The 20,053-nt window shown below is 37.4% G+C and overlaps 1 protein-coding gene across 2 annotated transcripts; it reads right to left on the reverse strand.

Moving 5' to 3' along the window:
* Positions 1–237: 237 nt before the first annotated feature.
* LOC143464800 (uncharacterized) lies at positions 238–12,609 on the reverse strand. 2 transcript variants are annotated; one of them, XM_076962792.1, is made up of 22 exons: positions 10,726–12,609; positions 10,143–10,240; positions 9,638–9,752; positions 8,898–9,127; positions 8,548–8,733; positions 6,464–8,444; positions 5,959–6,152; positions 5,534–5,736; positions 4,718–4,901; positions 3,962–4,609; positions 3,634–3,832; positions 3,289–3,383; positions 2,969–3,097; positions 2,493–2,699; positions 2,276–2,357; positions 2,097–2,194; positions 1,924–2,002; positions 1,717–1,848; positions 1,297–1,372; positions 865–1,021; positions 572–650; positions 238–435 (listed from the first exon to the last, which is right to left on the reverse strand). In XM_076962792.1, exons 1-22 carry the CDS (start codon positions 10,856–10,858, stop codon positions 407–409), a joined length of 5,334 nt encoding a protein of 1,777 aa, XP_076818907.1. In that variant the 5' UTR covers positions 10,859–12,609; the 3' UTR covers positions 238–406. The 2 variants fall into 2 exon arrangements, with proteins under 2 accessions (XP_076818907.1, XP_076818906.1); XM_076962791.1 differs by having other exon boundaries at positions 3,559–3,832; positions 10,726–12,601.
* Between the last annotated feature and the right edge of the window lie 7,444 nt (positions 12,610–20,053).

The raw sequence follows: 20,053 nt of genomic DNA on the forward strand, positions 1-20,053 counted from the left end.
CGCGTTGCTGTTAATCATTAACCAGTTAATGTTTGGTAAACGAAACACAGGTACGTTGACCTAAGGTAAAGATGGAATGCCATATTTTAACATCTAAATCAAAGACGTCTTTGCTTCTAATGGAACTCAGGTGTAGCATGTATGAGCTATGCGTGACGCTACTGGAAGTTTTATATCAAAATGTGATCATGTTTTCTATCTAAACACTCAATGGAATAAATGTGTCAAAATAATGAATAAATGTGTCAAAATAAATTTTATTAAGTATTTATACGAAAGGTGGTAATCCACCATAGAGTTACAGTCTGTTATAAATGCACAGTAGGTTACACCGGATAAAAAGTAGAAAAACAAAAACACGAAAATAAAAGTGCAAAATATTATGAAGAACTCGACAACAGTGACGTCACCTTCGTGCGCCCAACACGTCGTATTCTGGAAAACAAAATGAGAATTTTGTCGATTGTGTACGTGGCGTGTACAAACGAAAGATGCGAAACATGACAGCAACCGCAGAAAGCAACCAGCTGTTTGTTCTGTCAACTTCAGCGCGTAGATGCGCGGAACTTACCGCCATGGCGATGCGCGATGTCAATCAAACGTTGCTTGCTTCTGCTTCTGGAACTCCCCAAGCTGCTCACAGACAAAACCTGGCCGAAATACACAAAACTGCTTATTTCGTCATAATCACTCGTTTTCTGGTGCGCAGGTCACGTGAAATGACTATCACGTGACCGTCCAAGTAGAATTGCGAAAATTTGTCCAAGACGTGATTATGACAAGACATGGCATTTATGACGTCACATTAGTTAATTATTACCAAGCCAACGAATTCGGAAAAACGCCTACGTCCTTACAACCCACCTCCATTCTCCCGCTGTGTGAAGCCGATTGTGCAATTTGGGGCAAGAACCCCGAATTTCCGTCGCTAGGTGGCCTCTTCGCGCGATTCTGGGCCGAGTGGTGATCACGTGATCTCGCCGAGCCTGCATCAGGACAACTGGCGCCATTGTGAAGCCACCTGGGCAAGAAGATAAGAACATTTATTCGTGCAGTAACCTATATCAGGGCATGACCATTCACACGTGTCTTCGTGTGCCTTGTAGGTTGTAGACGCTGTTCAAACATTATGCTGGCATTTCTTGCTACGTACGACTAAGAGTTGTTCTTATCGAACGTTGAGTTATCTGCAGCACACAAGAGACTGTTCAGGCCATTTGGACAAGTCTATTAAATACTCAGTCGTATTATCAACTGCACGCAGGTGGCTTCGATGTACTCGCAAGTGTCACTCACTCGTAGGTGTACCGCAGCTTTCTTTCGTCCTCTTCTGACGGAATCTTGTCTTGGACTTCGAACGACCTCTCTCGCGCTGAAAGTAACAACACAACCGACCTTAATTGTGTGAAGGGGTCGGATTGATGACCAAGCGTGGCTCATGGCCGGAGCAGCATTAGAAGATGAATTGTTGGATAAGCTTCATAACTATGCCAATCTTACACAATAATCAACGGGTTTAATTATATAACGACGTTGATTTTCCGATGTTGGCCCGCACACGTATCACAACACAGAAAATTTTCAACTTTTAAGTGTTGGTTTCATGAAATACGAGCACAGCCAGCCCAAGCAAGTAGTTTTCACTTGGTCAATAGTTGACATAAACCGCCCTAAACCGCAGCAGCAGGTTTGTATAAGAATTGACCATTCACAAACCTTTGAAATACCCGACTCTAGTCTGCTGCTGTACCGGCTTCCGTCGAGTCATCAACGGTTGTGCAGTTCGCTGAGTCATGTCCTGAAATTTTTTCAACTTTTCATCCGCGTTCACTTCCTTCCTTTTCCGTCCTGATGAGAGGTATATATATCATATAATTCGAAGTGACAGGGATTGAACAGTGATATGAAATAGTAGTGACCAACCTTTAAACTTTTTTGCTCTTTTCAGCATCAGCTCAGCAACAGATTTATTGCGAAATCCCCACTCGTTGGACAGAGTTTCCTTTTAAAATTTAGAAAAAAACTAATAGTAAAAAATGTTCAACTTTGATACAAAAATCAGGCAACTTGTCACAACAATAAGCTAAGCTGCAGACCTCCCTCTGGCTATGCCTGGAACTGAAGGTGTCCAATGTCGCGAATGATTCGCTGTCAAATTTATCAAAGTCTCCTTCATTGAAACTTCTGCTGCTCCCTGTATAAAGCCAGTAGCTTTAGTTGATAATTTTCAACATATCAGATGTGCCTCATAATTTTCAACGTGGTCCAAAATTACCTGAAGGAGTTATCGGTGGCAATGGCGGCTTTGAATAAGCTCCGATGTTCTTGTAAAGATTTTGAGAATTGAAGTCTCCAGGCTAAAGAAAAAGCATTGAAAGTTGAAGATTATTCAATCATGAAGTCAATAAAGTCATAAAAGTTGAAATCCTCTACAACCACTTTATTTAAAGTTCTATTTATGTCATCTGTTACATAAACTGCACAATTGTTACTTCAGAATGGTGTAAAGATAACTGATGCTGAGATGATGATCTACTCATCGCGTCGATTCTCGAGCTGCTCGATGGCACTCTAAGTGGTTGAGGTGTGATGTCTCTTGCGAAGTTGCTTCTAAAAGCCCAGCGCTGTTCAAAGCCGTCTTCATCAAAGTTAAGCTCAGAAAGATCAACTTCTTGGAAATCTTCATCTTCATTCGAGTCCTGGATGTTATCAAAGCGGAAGATGTGATCAGGATCAAACAAAATAACCACTGATTGCGTTGAAAATAATTAACAAAGTGTAATGGCTTCAACTGTAAGGTGGTACGTGGAACAGCAAGATGCCAGTAAGAGCACTTTTAATTAAGTATAGATGAACGGTTCTGTGCTGTTGAGTCCAAAATAGTGACTCAATTAATTATTGAGCAGTCGTTAAGAATTGTCAAGTGTTTGAAATGAATGTGTTGTACAGCCGTAAGGTTGGGACTCACGTCAAAAGAGTTAAATGCTTTTTTGATGTCTCTGCGAACTTTATATCCCTTCCATGTAGATTGGATGAGCAGAGCTGATCTCTGCTGCTCATCCATTATAGGATAATTGATCTTGGCATCAGCAGAATCCTTTAAGTGAAAAGAATTTTATAGAAGTTATTTCAATCACAAATTAAAGCATCATAGAGTAAACAAAAAATGAAAATTATTTCGACAAAAAGTAAAAATATGAGCCCATGAAAAACTAAGATGAGTGCGAGCAGCCAATCTGGAGGAAATGATAAGTAAATTCCTGCTTCAATCACTACAGAACAAATTACATGCTCAATATCCAGTATTTCTTTCTGCGGATTAACTTTCGGCATCATTCCCGGCTTTTTCGTGACATCACTATAAGCATCACCATCGTTGTCATCTACAAACAAAAAACTTCAGTTTCAATGACATTTGGTAAAACAACAAACATGTCCCAAGTTACTTGAACTTGACAAACTTGAGTGGGTCGCTGTTAACTACATAAACTAAGTTAATCATAAGATGCGCACTTGAAGAGTAATTTGAACATGAAAGATGTGAATATGAAAACTAACCAAGCTCTGGTTTGAGTTTGACTTGGTCAACTCCCTTCTTGTCAGGTGCCATTGTTGAGTCTTGCGGTAACTCACCAAAAGAGCTTTCCAGGAAAATCTTTTCACTCGATGGTGAATTTTTGTCTTGGGATAATAGATCTTGCTTGTTGTGTGACTTCTCTTCCATCAAAGATGATTTTTCAATTACACCAGTGCTTGTGTTAAGGTCGATGAGTTCAACTACAACTTTGTTCTCAGATTGTGGGGACCAGTCAAGCTGCTTCGATTCTAGAAACTGCCTGTGAGATGACAAAGTTGAACAAAGAAAAAAATTCTAAATGAAGAATTAGTGAACTCCAAGTACATCATGTTAAGTTGCAAAATGAAAGCTTGATGGAAATATGGGTGCAAACAACACATTAACTTGCCGGTGTTTAGCTGCAATTGCTAGATGTTTCTTGAGGTAATCACAGTGATAAGCAAAAATATCCGGAGGCATCACGAGTATCTCAAAATCTTCGTCGATCTTATTCTTCACCTTCCATCCACTTAAGCTCCGAGCGTCTTCCTTTTCGGCAGAAACAAGTTCCAGATATTTATTCAAATGCGTTCCGAGCTTTTTCAATTCCTCACTTCCATGTGAGACTTGTAAACTTGCACATCGTGTAAAAGGAAGTGCGAAGAATTGTTTCATAACTTCAAGCTGAGGGTTGCTGGATCGTAGCCGGGTATCGTTTAAATCCCAGAATAATACATCAAATCCACATGATTTTGCCAACTCGTGTGCTCGCATTTCCTGGTCTTTTGTGAGAAGATTTTCTGATAACGACAATTCCGAAAAACTGCTGAAACTTTCAAGTCCTTTGCATAAAAGTTCAAAGTCAGATACCAGATTCTGGTTCAAGTTCAATCTCATCAACGAGGGGGCTGTGGAAGGGTCAAAGTTCAAGTTTTCGAGATTGATTTGGTTTTGGTGTAAATCCAATTCAATCAAGGACGGCAGCCACACGGTAAGAGAAAGTTTCAAAGCTTTGATGCTGTTTTGGCTCAAGTCAAGATGGGCAAGTAACACCTGGACAAGAACAATCACAGTCATATGCAGACTACAATGTATGCAGCGTAGAGTCACAATCAGAGAGTGACAGTGGAGTAAGAAGCAACATGGCGATAACACACTTACAGCGTTCCTTAAACTCTGCAGGGGGATCTCGTCGAAGCAGTTGTTTGAAGCAACGATGCTTCGGATCAAAGCACAATTCTCTATCCCATCCAAGCTGGACAGATTGTTGCGGGAAATATCCAACGTTAGCAAGGAGCTCACTGCACTTAGCCCAGATATGCTGAGCAGCTGGTTGTCTGATAACCTGAGAAAGTGTTACCAGCATATTGAGACAATGCACAAAAGGAATAGTTTGTTTTAAGAAACCATCTGTTTTGAAACCATCCAAATTTGTTCATATGAGGCTATAACCATTATAGCAGCTGGCTATGTAAGTAAAGAATAAGTTTTTTGTAAATAACATTTTTTTAGTCCTAGCTCTCAGAGTCTTTCTAGAGTCAGCTAAAAGCTGTGAAAAATGTTCGGTCGAGAAACGTTGACCTAAATCAGGGCTACTCAATTGGCGGACCGCGGTTCGAATGCGGACCTTTTCAATGTTGAATCCGGACTTTATCTGTCTCAGTATTTACAAAAAATGAAATTGTTCATCATTAGTTTTGTTATTCCTGCTTATTCAATTAATCAGCGAGTGTGTAAGTGGTAAATTAATACCCATCCAGAGAATTATTATATTATATACCGTATTTTAATACATTTGTATGACTGTAAGTTATTTCATGAGAGTTATAACGGACCTAAGAAAATTTTGAACTTTTGTAACTGGACCTTTGCTAAGAATAGTTGAGTAGCCCTGACCTACTTAATGTGTTTCAAATGACATTAACTGTACGGAGACATTTAAAGTTATGACAGTTAGACTCACAACAGGGGATGTACCTGATATGAGACAGGCTGCACGCACTTTCCAGGCCCTGCACCTTCGTGATGTTGTTCCTGGATAAATCAATGAGCTGGAGCTCTCTGCATCTGTCCAATCCGTGGATCGACGTTAGTGAGTTGCTAACGGCAACCAGGGTTTCCAACCTCTTCATCCCATCACATGACATCACGCTGATGCGATTGTTCGACACGTTGATGTGCTGGCAATAGACACAACATAATATTCTGGTTTAATATCTTCACATTCAAGCATACATTGAACATGATAGCGCAGTGACAGTAATGCGCTACTGTACGTGCACATTTCACCAAGTAGCTATATCTGAAGATGTACGCCCACCCTGCTATGCAATGGTAGTGATATTGGGAACGCAGAAAAATATAACAATGACAATGTTGGAATGAAGCCTTTGGCTCCTAACCTTCAAGGTTGGGCAACTCTGCAAACCTTCCAATGACACCAGACCACAGCTGAGCAGGGTTAGATGGGTGAGGTTGGCACATCGCTGGATCTGCGTTAAATTTCTGCCACTCTGCGACAGGTTTGACAGGAATAACCGAGAGAGTGTGTGGAGGTCACGAACTTCTGGCAACTCCCTGTAATGCGGCCACTTACCTGAAGAAGGAAAATAATAAGCAGTGAAATATTTTCAAAACAACAAACAATACGTCAGTGGTAAGTTTTAAACGGTGTTTGAGAGCGTAGTGATATAACACAGGTAAGTTTAACCAGAAAAAAGTCAGAAAGCAGGAGGGCTAATTATGTAAAGGACAGAGAATTTTTCTGACTTTTTATTTCGTCGCCAAGATTGATTTAAAACACAATGAAAAGTCAATGAAGAGTCCAGAAGTGCATGATGTAGTCAAAAGTAAAAATCTCTGTCATGTCATCCTAAAGTAATAACCTGTCAATAACTGCTAACTTACCATTAACTATCTCGTCTTCTGTTATTGGGGGCATCCTTTTCGCGGCAGAGGACTTTCGAATTGTCCGTCGTAGATGAGGTTTGGCGACCACTTCAGATCTCGCATCTTGCCACCTCTGGCATTTATTCCTCCATGTCTCCCACATCACCGCTATATCAGGACATTCGTGCTTGGAACGATCTTGTGGGACTTTCTTCCAGGAGTCCTCTGCAATGATCTCTGACTCAACTAAAGAGGAGATTGGGTGATGATGACTGTTTATTGGTGATCTAACATTTTCTTCATCGATGTTATCAGTGAAAATTTTGTGGTCATCCAATGCAACATCTTCCTCCACATCACCTTGCATGGAAGTTATTCCGTCATCTTCACTTGGTTGTGTCATGTTGCAATCTCCATCGTGAGCAACAACAGGTTGAACAGCAACACTGGGAACATCGCTAGAGTTATCGGTCTGTGTTAGAAATGAACCTAAGGAGATGGATTTTAAGGAATCGTCATGGCTGGATGGTGCTGAACTCTTTGGCTTTGTGTCTTCCAATAAAACAGCCTGTTCTTTGTGCTCAGCTTCAACTATATATGGATGAATCATCACAACATTGTCCTGCGAAGTGTCTTCATTTAAAATCCGACCTGGAATCGAAGAAGTTTGATTGGAATCTAGAGTGAACACATCTTCAGTCTCCTCTGGAATTGGCTCGCTTGTCTCTTTACAAACAATGACTTCAACTTCATCGTCATGAGCTTTGATGGGTGGGGAGTCGGATAATTCAGTTAATAATTCTTCGTTGTCATCTGGACGTTTTTTCCACATCTCGTTGTTCTCTTGGTAATCTTTATTGACCACTTTGATAGCTGATGATGAGCAAGGAACCGATGCCTGCACTCCATGTTTTCCTGGATGAGATTCATCAGGATCATTGCCACCAGTTGATAAAGATGTTGCCGGTTCTGGAGGATTTTCACTGCTAGGTCGGCGTAGATGGGAAACACTCAAATCTTTTTGTTGAAACGATGAACCGAGCTCTTTTTCTTTTTCTGTGATGAAACTTGTTTCATTTTTTATTTCTTTCCTCCACTCAGTCCGGACTTTGCCTGGCAGAGGCGAGCCACAAGCGATAGAGTCGCTTAAGATCGAGTGATCTGCTTGTGTCAGGGATGATTGACTTCCCAATGCTTTTGGAGGAGAGAGTTGTACTGATGACTCCAATATGCTTAAGTCATGATCCAAAGTATTCTGTATCAAGCCAACCTGTTGTCCAACTTGACAAGAGTTTCCTTCATGGCCTGTGACTACACTTTCTTGTGCTTTCTCTTGAATTCTGGCAGAAGAAAACTTTTCACTTCCTCGTTGATTGATTTTGGAATTTTTTGAGAAGGAAACACTTTTCTCTAACACGGCCACATCCTGTGCTATCATCTGCAGTAAACCACCCTCACAATGTGGACGGTGATCTTTCTCACCACTTGTTCTTTTAAGTGGCGACTCATTCAGTGACAAGATTGGATCCTTCTTTCCACCAGAGTCAGATTGTTCAAGTTTGCTTTCCTTGAGCTTATCACCTGCATCTAGTGTGAGACTTCCTGATTGATGCACATCTTGCTTTGAAAGCTTTAAGTTGAGGTTGGGTTCTTTGGCTGTGCTTCCATCATCTGCATCTTCTCTCGTTGCAATAACATGAGTTTCTGTTTTATGATCACTTTCTCTAGGTTTGCTCGGATCTGAATCCATCGTGACATCATTGCAGGCAACGGTGACATCATCAGTGACCATCGGAATGTTTTCTGGGTCATCTTGAAGTTTGATTTTATTTTTAAAATGATCCGAATTGGAAGTGGGCTGTTCTACTTGTCTCTCGGCCATCCGACGTTCCTCTATCTCACGAATTCGCTGCTCTCTCTGCTTTACACGCAACTTTGTCAACCTATCGTGCAAGATGCCGGCGTACATCCTCCTTGACTGATACCCTCGAAAGTGGCGCTGGAAAAGCATGACAAGAACAATAATGCTTCTTGTGAAATCACATAATGAGCGATGAAACATTACATTTGCAATTAAGCAGGAACGTTATTAGCAAGGCAACCTGAATCAAGGTGGCTGCTTCATTGGTGCGCTGCTCTTCAAAAAACTTTTGTTGTTTCTTGAGCTCGGACAATATTTTACTTTCTGCTTCCTCCAGCGCAGTGAGATGTTGATGGGATGCGACTCGCTCAGACTCGATATCGTCCATTCGAAGAGCAACTTCTTCATAGAAAGATGCCTGGAACTCCTGGAAGATTCAGCGTTTTACTTCAATAATAAAATCGGAGTCGATCGGCTTCTAAAGGAAGCTGAGGGTTGTGGAGGACACACTCAGGCTCTATCCTTGCAGATAAAACTACACGAGATATTAAACGGCAGAATTTGCAGATTTTTATAAGACACCATTTTTACCTTCATCCTTCGATCACTTTCAATTTTTTGTTGCTTGAAATCAAAAACTTCATTCTTCTCTTCATTGTGGTCAAGCGTTTCTCTTTGATTCATTTCATTAAAGTTATCAACTGAATTTTGGTTCCCAGCATCAAGACAATGATCAAGGACTTCTTCATCTAAGACAGATGTTCTTGATGTTGTCGGTTCAATGAGAAGATCTTCACTTTCTTCAACAAATGAACGAAGTTCTAGAAAAGTAATTGACGCAACAGACGCCATTTTGAAAACTCACTAGCTCTCCAGTTGATAAAAATACAACTGTTAAGTTGGTTACATCTAACGAAAAATATTCCGGCCACACACTATATATATATATATATATATGTATAAACTATAGCTTATATATTTTGTCGACTACACATATGATACATTCTATTTAATTTTGCTGTTCCAGACACCAGTGCCATGCATTTTACAATTTGATGTCATAATTACTACTGCCTATGTCACAGCTAGCAATAGTTTGCAACATATATTTGGTAATAACTGCTTAACTATGACATATATCAAATATTATGAAAACATTCTTTCTCTGGTATACCTACCGACAAATATTCTTTAGGTTAACGTCTAACGTCAACCAATTTCAGCATTTCCTTCACCTCACTTTAAAGCAATGTTCAGGTCAGACATTTGCAATCAGTCTTTATAGTGATGTCCTCAAAGTAAAAGAAACAGGATTAAGCCTGCAATCTCACCTTCAGTGATTGACGTTTCATTCTCATCAACAATAGCCACGTTTTCAACTTCAATTAGTTCTTTGTCATTCACAGTGGACAATCTCGAATGGCAGCGCGTCACATTTTCCTCAACCTACAAACAAAAAGAAATCCGAGACTCTTAAGTTGTTCGTTTCATTCATGATCTTCTACATTCCACATCATTGACAGATTATACTGATTTCTGTATGGGATGTGGCATCAGATAATAATCTATTGAGGTTTGTGCAAACATGAATATCATGTCAGCCAATGAACGACAAATCTAATGCTATTTATGATGTACCTTATATGATATATGATGATGTATGATTACCTTATGATGTAAGGAGTTTGACTTAAATAATCATCATTATCAAATTAACTCTCTTTTGAACTGGAAGACTTGCTTTTACTTTGCTACTTTATTAGACAACGTATCATGCTATTTTCTTGATATAATTTAAATCTAAGCAAAGCAACTTATTGAAAATTAACTGATCACCTCTTTCAGAACTTCCTCAGCATTGAAAAGAATATCTTCCGTCTTCTTAGATTGTGCTGAGGTTTTTTCAAGGAAAAGTAGAATCCAATCTTGGTTGTCTAAATTTCACATACGTATGATATATAGGCATTGAGATAATACGAACAACATTTAGACATGTTTTAAACTTTTTGTGTAATTGTTACGTTTTTACATCATCAAAGTTGGAATATTCTGTAACTTTGCACACATACATGCTCATTTTCAGCAAGATCTTGTGTAGTGCCAAACAACCAAAACTGACAAGAACGCGTGTGCAAAAAAGCTCGGACATAATGGAAGCGCGTACTTAGGTGTGCAATTACACAGTAGTGGTAGCAGTTTGACTTATTTAATCTCTAAACCTATTGAAAATTGAGTGCACAGAAGTTCTGTACAAGTCATTAAAGGAAAAATAATGCACTTAAAGTGCGCCACTATAGCTCATGAAAAACAGTATTAAGTGTGCCTATGCCAAACTCTGCAGTCTGGTCCACAGGAAAACTTAAATGAGAAAAAGTTATCTTCAAAGAAAAAGTAAAACACTATGGTTAATCTCCCATACCTTCACTTCTTGTTTCTTCCTTTATTTCTTCGTTCTCATAAAAATTGATCGGAAGATCATCATCGACATCTTGCAAAGATGAGTCAGAAAGTGCGTCAAGTTCAGCTTTTATTTCATCTTCAAAATCACTCATGACTCACAAACTCAGCATGTGCCCGATTTCAAGATTTTCATTAATATACATACGAAGGACCTGATTGTCTTGTACTATTTTATAAAGTCAAAGTTAGGCTAAGGCTTAAGCCATATACTGGTGCAATCCGTAAAGTTTCATTGATTGCACAACGCGACTGAAAATTATGGCAGTTTTTGATGAAAAATTCTGCTTGCAAAGATGCAAAATTTGGCATGATAGCATGCATTGAAGCAACAGTTTTTATTTGTTATAAATTGGTATTCAATTGCCTAGTTTTTCTTTGTTTATTTATCATAAATCGGGGTGAGGATAAAAAAGTTTCGCATGCACATTGATGAATCTCGTGCGTGTAGCTGCAACAGTTTCCACTGTGGCTGTACAATAGAAGGAAAGTCCTGCATTGAAAGTTTGCATTTTAGCACAGGCAGATTTACACCAAAAAACAGGGTCCATGTTTTGTGCTTCGACAATATTTAAACTCTAAATATTTCTTGCCTAAACTAGGTCTACACTAATATGTAGTTTAATAACAGGCCTACCCCAATACAGGCCTACTCCTAGTTTAATAAATGGGCCAAGTAAAAAACCATTGGTTTGCACTTTAGCACTTGCAATTTTTGTTGCTTTTTTCTTGTGACATGATTTTGTGATGGAAAACCGGATTGACTGAAGCAGATATTTATGCCAGTGGCGTAACGATATTTGATGTTGAAAGTAGTCATCAGCAATTTACGGTAAGAAATTGTGCGTGCAAAGACAAACTTTTTGGAGTGATGTCGTGCACTGAAGCCTCATTTCTTTGTTTGTTTATAAATTGGCATTCAAACTAACAGTTTTTCTTTGTTTATTTATTACAAATCGGCATGAAGATAAAAAAGTTTGACAAGTTGTTGAATCTGATGCGCGAATGTGCCACATTTTCCACTACGGACAATTGTAAATTTTCTTGTAAACTTTCACGTTACCGACAGTCCACCTCTGGCCTAACAAGGCGTCTGGCGTCCAACAAGGCAAAATATCCAGCAATTACCTATTTTAATAATATCAGAGCGTTGAATGTTGCTATGTGAGATATTTGATCATAGTTTCCAAAATAGCAAGCTGACGTTTTAGTAAAAAAAAAGCTGTTTTTTGTTATTTTGAAATAAATTCTGTTCCATAAATTTAGTTTTCATGATACTTATCATAAAAAATATGTTTTAACTAGACCCAAACAATTAATAAATTAAAAAATGCACTATTTTACTAATAATTCACAAAAAAATTTCATTTTTACACTTGGTTTGTGTTCGTGTCATAGATATAATATAAACACTAGTACCACCATTAAATTGACGGTTTGTGTAAATGTGTGATTTCTAAAAATTTACATCGGTTGTTTCTCTTACGGAAATTTTCGCCGCTAGTTTCAACAAAAACAGTGTAAGCAGATAACTAAGGTGTTTTTTACTACTGGGACAAGAAGCTTTTTACTACTATGATCCGCTTGTTGCTCTGAATAACGTCACTGTGACCCACGAGCAAGTTCTCATCAACTTACACTATTCTTGGAGATACACTATTCAGCTAGACTTGCTATTAACTTATTGACTAGGCCTAGTTGTCTGACTTGCAAATACCGATAACATAGGCCTAAGCCATAGTTGAGCAGTACCGCATTGCTAAAGTACTGAATTACTATAACCCGGTACTTTTACAGTACCGACACCGGTACCATTCGTACTTTTAAAGATAATACCGAATCTCTGCAAAGAATTACTTTTTTCAAGAACTTTCGGTCGGTCCCGGTACTGGGTACTTTTCATGTGATAATTTCAAAGTTTTAAAAACTATTTGTTCAAAAATACACGTTAATTAGTCTTTAACATTAATTTCAGCATCTGTTGATCTTTTTTAATCTAAAAATGTCAAGTACAATTGCAAGCGATTAACGTCACATATGTTTTGACCTGGGGTAACCTTCACCGAGGGCATTATGACATTTTTATATTCACTTGTGCACTACTTGTGTGAAGTATTACACAACGAACATATCTGTCATAAAGTCCGTATTTGCTGGCGGTAATTGTTTGAATATGAGCGAGGACGATTGATGGTTGATAACTTGTTTTACTTCTGCTTCGATGGATGAGTTCTCATTTCTCAAATTTGCGTGACTATGCTGTTAGTTGCTTGATTCTTCGGGCAAAGCTTACTGAATGTTACATCGCGCTCAGTAACACGTGAGACGGTAAAAGGGAAAAGGGAAGATCGTAAACATTACAACAGTATATATATGTGGCAAGCTAGTTCAAGCGAGGAAATTATCTGACGTCATTAAGGAAAACTCAAGTCTGATAAACAACTGAATTATAGGATTCTAAATTAAATTTCAAACATCTTGGAAAACAACTCGTGATTCGTGACGTAATTGTCACAGCATAATAGCAGCAAACATTGCATTTGCAGCAGCATCCTTTACACCAAAAGTACCGGTACCGAGTACCGACAAAGTATAAAACCACTTTTTTTAAAATAGCACCAAATACTGGGACCGTCGGTACATTTTTTGCCAAGTACCGGTACCGTTACCGTTACCGACGGTACTTTCACATTACCGACTGCCAACCTCTGGCCTAAGCGTCCAACAAGGCAAAACATCCAGCAATTACGTATTTCAATAATATCAGAGCGTTTAATGTTGCTATGTGAGATATTTGATCATAGTTTCCAAAATAACAAGTTGACTTTTTAGTAAAAGAAAAGCTCTTTTTTGTTATTTTGAAGTAAATTCTGTTCCATAAAATTAGCTTTGATGATACTTTTCAAAAAAAAAAATATGTTTCAACTAAACGAAAACAATAAATAAATTGAAAAAATGCACTATTTTACTACTAATTCACAAAAAAATTTAATTTTACACTTGGTTTGTGTTCGTGTCATAGATATAATATAAACACAAGTACTACCATTAAATCGACGGTTTGTGTAAATGTGTGATTTCTAAAAATTTACATCGGTTGTTTCTCTTACGGAAATTTTCGCCGCTAGTTTCAACAAAAACAGTGTAAGCAGATAACTAAGGTGTTTTTTACTACTGGGACAAGAAGCTTTTTACTACTATGATCCGCTTGTCGCTCTGAATAACGTCACTGTGACCCACGAGCAAGTTCTCATCAACTTAAACTATTTTAAGACAATAACAAGCTGTTCCATGAAAACGATATGAATGCAACGTGGCCGTTTTTATTTAAACGTGTGATGAGATAAAAAACGGATATCTTAATAATAACTTTACGAAGACAAAAGCTTTCAAACAACTTAATCGTCATGATTTTCCTAGGCAACATTATTATACCATTTTTGCAGAAAATGTGTGACATTTGTACAATTTTAAATATTTTTACACACTTTTTTTTAGTGTTAAAACGGCACAAACAAACGCATAAGTTATTTTCTTTCGCAATGCTTTCATTCCAGATTTTAAGTCGGAAGTTATAAAAAATGACTTATAAGTACTTTTACAAACGTATAAGGTTTAGTCATTTAGTGTTATCAGTAGCAATTCTTTTTGTATTAACCTGACAACTGACACAACGCTGGCAGGCCAGTTAGTGTAGCGCTGCACTTTCATATGTTTGTGGACGAATATTTAGATGAATTCCACCCATGTTGTTGCGGACATTCTTGTACACAATATGTGACTGCGTGTTTGGTATAATTAATAATTTATCAATATGCCAATGGTGACTCTTTTCATTATTTTTAGTAAGTTTTCTACCCATGTCTATGATTTACGCTGGCTGTAAGCGGCTATGTGACTATGAGCAGGGAGAGCCAGAAAAGAAAAATTTAGCGTGAAACTTTGTTGTTTGTGCCTTGCTGACTCATCATTATATAACGGCTGCGAAGGAATTTGTTTTAGATAGTAGTCAGTCACGTGTTGCTTTGCATTTCATAAATTTAAGCGAACGAGGTCATCATGGTTGGTGCATTGTGTAACGTTCCTTACAACAAGATATTGTTTTCACAGCATGGTAGGCTACGTAAGATGTGATCCAGCGTGAAATCAATTTATCAAATTACTGAGCAAACCTTTCATTTAAGACTCGCTACAATGACGAAAAATTCCGAAGGTGGAAAAGAAAAGCTTTTAGTAGGAACATTTTACCCATAATGAGGTCAAAAATTTTATCTTGGTACACTTGGTCAATCTTCTCTGGCCTTCTTTGCCAATCTTGGTTAGCTGGGGATAATCAGTTTGGACTTGACTTTGAATTTTGTTGCCCTACCCGAGGAATAACCTTAGACATTGTCTGATTCAGATTTGCTTCATTGACCAACCTTTTAATGATCTTCCAAACTGTAGTAATTTGAAACTAACTGGATTAAGACAAAACCAATTTTGTTATTTGGCTTCGGTGATTACCAAATAATGCTCAAATAACGAAAAATGTCATGTTTGGTTTTGATTAGTTTGCACTTCAGTCCTGTTTACTCCGAATACCTTTCAATCAAATCCTAAGCATACCGGAGATAAGACAAAACAAAGCATTTTAGTTGACGATTAACATTCAGTTATATTGAGTAAGTAACATTTCCTTGGACTTTTGTCATTTGTACACTGAGCTGGGATGGCATTTATTACTTAGTCAAGCTCTCGCTCGTCTTTAAGTCGAATTTGTTGACCCTAAGCTTTATTTTGCATATGTTGCCACCATAGCGATTTATGCTAACACAACACACACAAGCAAAGCACATTGAATTTGACAAAATGAAAAACTGAAAAAAATGAAATGAAATGAATGAAAAAATGAAAAATTTTACCGTTTTTATCTTCTTAATAACTCAATAGCGCATGAGATTGACCGGAAAAAGCAACCAGTAAAAGAAGATTTAAAATTATTTTTTATATTTTTGTTACTCATGTGATTTTTCAATATGATAACACATAAAATATAAGTGAAATTTTAAGTACTTGAAAAACTCTTTTGTTTGAAACGTTTTTGATGATAATAGCTGCAATAAAAATTGCTTCAGACATTCACATATTTTCAATGACTTTTGTTGCTTTTCTATTTGTATCAGTATGCTGTGGTTTAGTTGTTTTTGTTTCATGTGGTCAACTAAACGCTATATAAACTACTCGCTTTGATGATGTCATAAAGTCAAGTGTTAATATTTTAGCTGAACCCAGATTCTAAAAAACCTTTACAACAGAGATTTAGCAAAATGTTTTATTGTTGACAGACCTTTCAAACGTGAAATCAGCAACGAAATTCGCAAATAAAACATCACTTTCACAAAAATACTTGAAAATATTTTCACAAGATAAGCATAAGCATTTCTAACAGCTATGGCGATTGTAATAATTTAATATGTCATTGGAAATTATTTGGCTTTATTTTCGTAAACTGTTCAGATAAAAATTGATAATATGACGAATGCAATTTTGTGTTTCAAAATTAAGTTTAGCAGCAACAGGAATAGAATTAGATCAAATAATAACAGACAATAGCAAAATTTCATCAACACTTTAAAGATTCCACAAAGTTATTGACAAAGAAAGGAAAGATCAGGTTAAGTTGAAGTAAAAATCGTTTAGCAGACACGTTTTTATCCAGGAGTTGAATAACTTTTCCGGGGACGGAAAAAACTGGACTGGGGGTGATGTCACCGGATTATTTTTATGCACCCGTTTTAGAATCATCACATCTTACACTGTTTATTTTGCACCACTCTTAACTTATAGGTTGATTTAGTATTTTAGTCAAATGTCAAATTTTTATGCATGCTCGTCAAGTGCTATGTTTGCTCACGTGCTGCCTTATTTTACTTGTTTTGTTTTTTTCTTTTGTTTTTTACAAATATTTTTTTATTCGATCACTTGCAACGTTTTACATCGCTCCCTCTAGGGCCTAATTAGTATTTAGCGTCCCACGTTGATTGTCTCATTGCGTGGAATTTGTTTTGGTGTGGTTTTTTCGCTCGGCTGGGAAGTGCTGGCGAGTGTTGATTTCAGTTACGTTTGGGTTTTATAGAGGTCAGATGGGTGTTTTCATCGACGAAAATGCTATTAAAAGTTAGTGAGGCAAAACAGCTAATTGACTAGCTGTCAAGCGGAAAGTTTCCTGGCTGAGAAAAAATTTTGGTTACAATTGCTCATGGATCTTCCTTTATATGAAACCATTTTAATCCAAACTGACGAAATCTTAAGTTCAACATAGTACGGCTGTAAATTTCACATGATTTTGTAGCTAGCGTTTAACAGAGTGTTCGGAAGTATTAGGGGTTGGAAGGTGAAGAAGCGAAGAGGCCTTGCTTTTGATTGAGGTTAAGTTTACCTGACGTGAATGATTCGTATACGTAGTCAAAAAAAAACAACCTTACTTTCAACTCAAAATATTTTGTAAAAGTGTAAAAGAAAACCATCAACTATCGCCACCATGTTGATTTGTTGATTTACGTTCATTTTACCGTCGCGTACAGTTAATTCGCTTTGTGGGAGTTGCTGGGATCATTTTTCTCTTGGGCGCTGTTGTGGCCAGGGATTGCTATGCGTCGGTTTCAGCTGAAATGACGTAGAAATAAAAAAAAAACTGTTGTTACTTTTCGTCTCAAAGCTAAAGCATATGAATGTTTTCACTGACACGACACATTTTAACAGTTTCTGTTTGTATCAAATCTCCATAAAACTAACCAAATATCCTAAACTCAATAAACTTAATACTTGACAACAAATTGATGCTGCACGAACTTAACGCAGCAAGAAACTTTACAAAACTCACACCAACAAATCAAGTCCATCTTGAGCAAACAGACAGGGCTTCATTGCAAAACGTTTTCCTTCCAAGCTCAAGTGTTCAAATATTTTATGTTGCTTTGAAACTTTCTACTTTATATTTATCTAAAGTCCAGATAACGGTGTTTAATTTGACGTCAGAGCTTAGAAAATTAGGCATTAGAAAGACTTTCCCTTTAGTCAGCTGCAGGTGTGTTAGAGTTTGGCTTTGGCAACCGCTAAAATTTTAAAAACCACAATTAAATGTTTTAAGAGACCGCAACTGCTCATTTTCTGCTGTAGTTACCGTGGTACAAATTTTGAGATATCGTTTCGGTCCTTCAAGATACCTAAAAACTACACTGGCCAGTTGTACAAAGATGTATATTTTACATGGAGCCCAATCCTTTGCTTATCCTAATATCGAGCAAATAAAAGATACTTTATTCAACTCCGCTTGTAGATAAAGCACAACATAACCGAATAAACAACATAAACTCGGGCTGTTTGCTTCCCATTCAGGTCAGTCCTTGCTTCCTTTGAAGACTTTCCAGTCTTGGAAATTGTTACCAATGTTAAATTTTTCACATTTAATTTGGATGTTTAGCATATTTAATTTCAAGAAATATCAACATCAAACACAACATTTTAACCGATACACTGCCCCGAATTCGAATTTATTTTGTAATTTCTATTCATAAGGGATTCAATTACATACCTTAACCATTCGGGATCACGTCAATTGACCGTGAACAAATTCACCGGCGACAATTGGTCGTGGTCAACTGAAACGACATGGTAAGTTGATATTCGTGATGAAACTCGATAAAAGTTAAGTTGTGTTTATATGAGGATACATAGCTTTGTTTATTTCGATTTTGTTTGTTTTTGTAGATTTTCCAAGGCAACACTGTTAACAACATTCACGTGCAGAATATATTCCCGCACCCAATTCGAGCCAGAAACTTCAGACTTATTATGGTCACTTTTAATGGCAGCAATAGCTTACGCCTGGATTATCTGACTTGCTAAGTCCATGACTCGACCGACCTGAAGAGACAACCTGATGTTGAATTTCCGATGTCGATGTTGCCGAATTTTGGCTTTCCTGTTAATATTAGTGTTAAACCCATGTTATAATATTAAGTCCACTTTTTTCCAATTGCTTTGGATTTATTGGTTCAATTGTTTAATTCTGTGCCCGTGGTTTTGCATTTCGTAGCCAACGTGCAGTTTCACACTTTGGTGACTTTAAACCAAATATATATATCAGCAACAATAATAAAACAACAAAACACAAAAATTAATTGATTGATTTTGCAAAGGCTTAACCCTGTATATTGGTATATACAGTATTTGTATAACTATATTGGCATGATTTATAGCAATGCTTGCTGTGTTTTGTCAACTACATATAAATGTTTTTGTTATTCCGCTTGACATTTATCCGATACATGGTTGAGTTGATTTAGTTGGTTTAGTTGACATGGTTACAAGTTAAAGTTGTGGCCATCAATCCTTATACGTAATTTTCGTCACCGATCCATTCATAAGGTTTTGTGTCAGTGTTTCTCGTTCGACGTGGAACGATAACTGGTTACTAGGCCTACACTAGTATGACAAGCTTTCTTTTTCCTCGAACTGAGGAAAGTATTTGCCGGTACAAATTTGCGTAAATTAATTACTACGTAACGTAATTTTGCTTGCTCAGTAGCGACATCTTCCGTTTAAGTTTATTAGATTTTTGAAGTTTAGAATGCAAAGTGTCAATTGCTTTGAAACTTGAAACAAAAAGACCTAAATTTGGTTTCCAGATATAAACTGTTGCTCTTATTGTTGTATTTCACTGAAAATCTAATTTGATCAATCAAAATTCATCGCTGACAAATAATTTCAAAACGTTCATGTTTTCTCAACATATTTTATATGTTGATACAAGATGTCGATGGAAACGACATGTTAAATTTGTATTTGTGATAAAGTTCGATAAAAGTTAAGTTGTCTTTATATCAGGATACACAGCTTTGTTTATTTTGATTTTGTTTGTTTTTGTAAATTTTCCAAGGCAACACTGATTGCACAGATACTCACGTGCAGAATATATTCCCGAACCCATTTCGAACCAGATACTTCAGACTTATTGCCGTCACCTTTCATGTTGGCAACAGCTTATGCTTGGATTATTTGACTTGTTAAGTCCATGACTCGACCAACCTTAAGAGACCACCCGATGTTGAATTTCCGAGGTTGTTGGATTTTGACTTTTTGACTTGAAAATTTTTGACTTGACAGATAATCACGTGCAGAATATATTCTCGATACCAATTAGAGCCAGATACTTCAGACTTATTGCGGTCACTTATTACGCTCGCATCGGCTTACGTTTGGATGATGTGACTTGTTGAGTCCACGACACGACCGACTTGAAGAGA

This window comes from Clavelina lepadiformis, chromosome 7, assembly GCF_947623445.1.
Source record: "Clavelina lepadiformis chromosome 7, kaClaLepa1.1, whole genome shotgun sequence".
In the NCBI taxonomy this organism is placed as follows: domain Eukaryota; kingdom Metazoa; phylum Chordata; class Ascidiacea; order Aplousobranchia; family Clavelinidae; genus Clavelina; species Clavelina lepadiformis.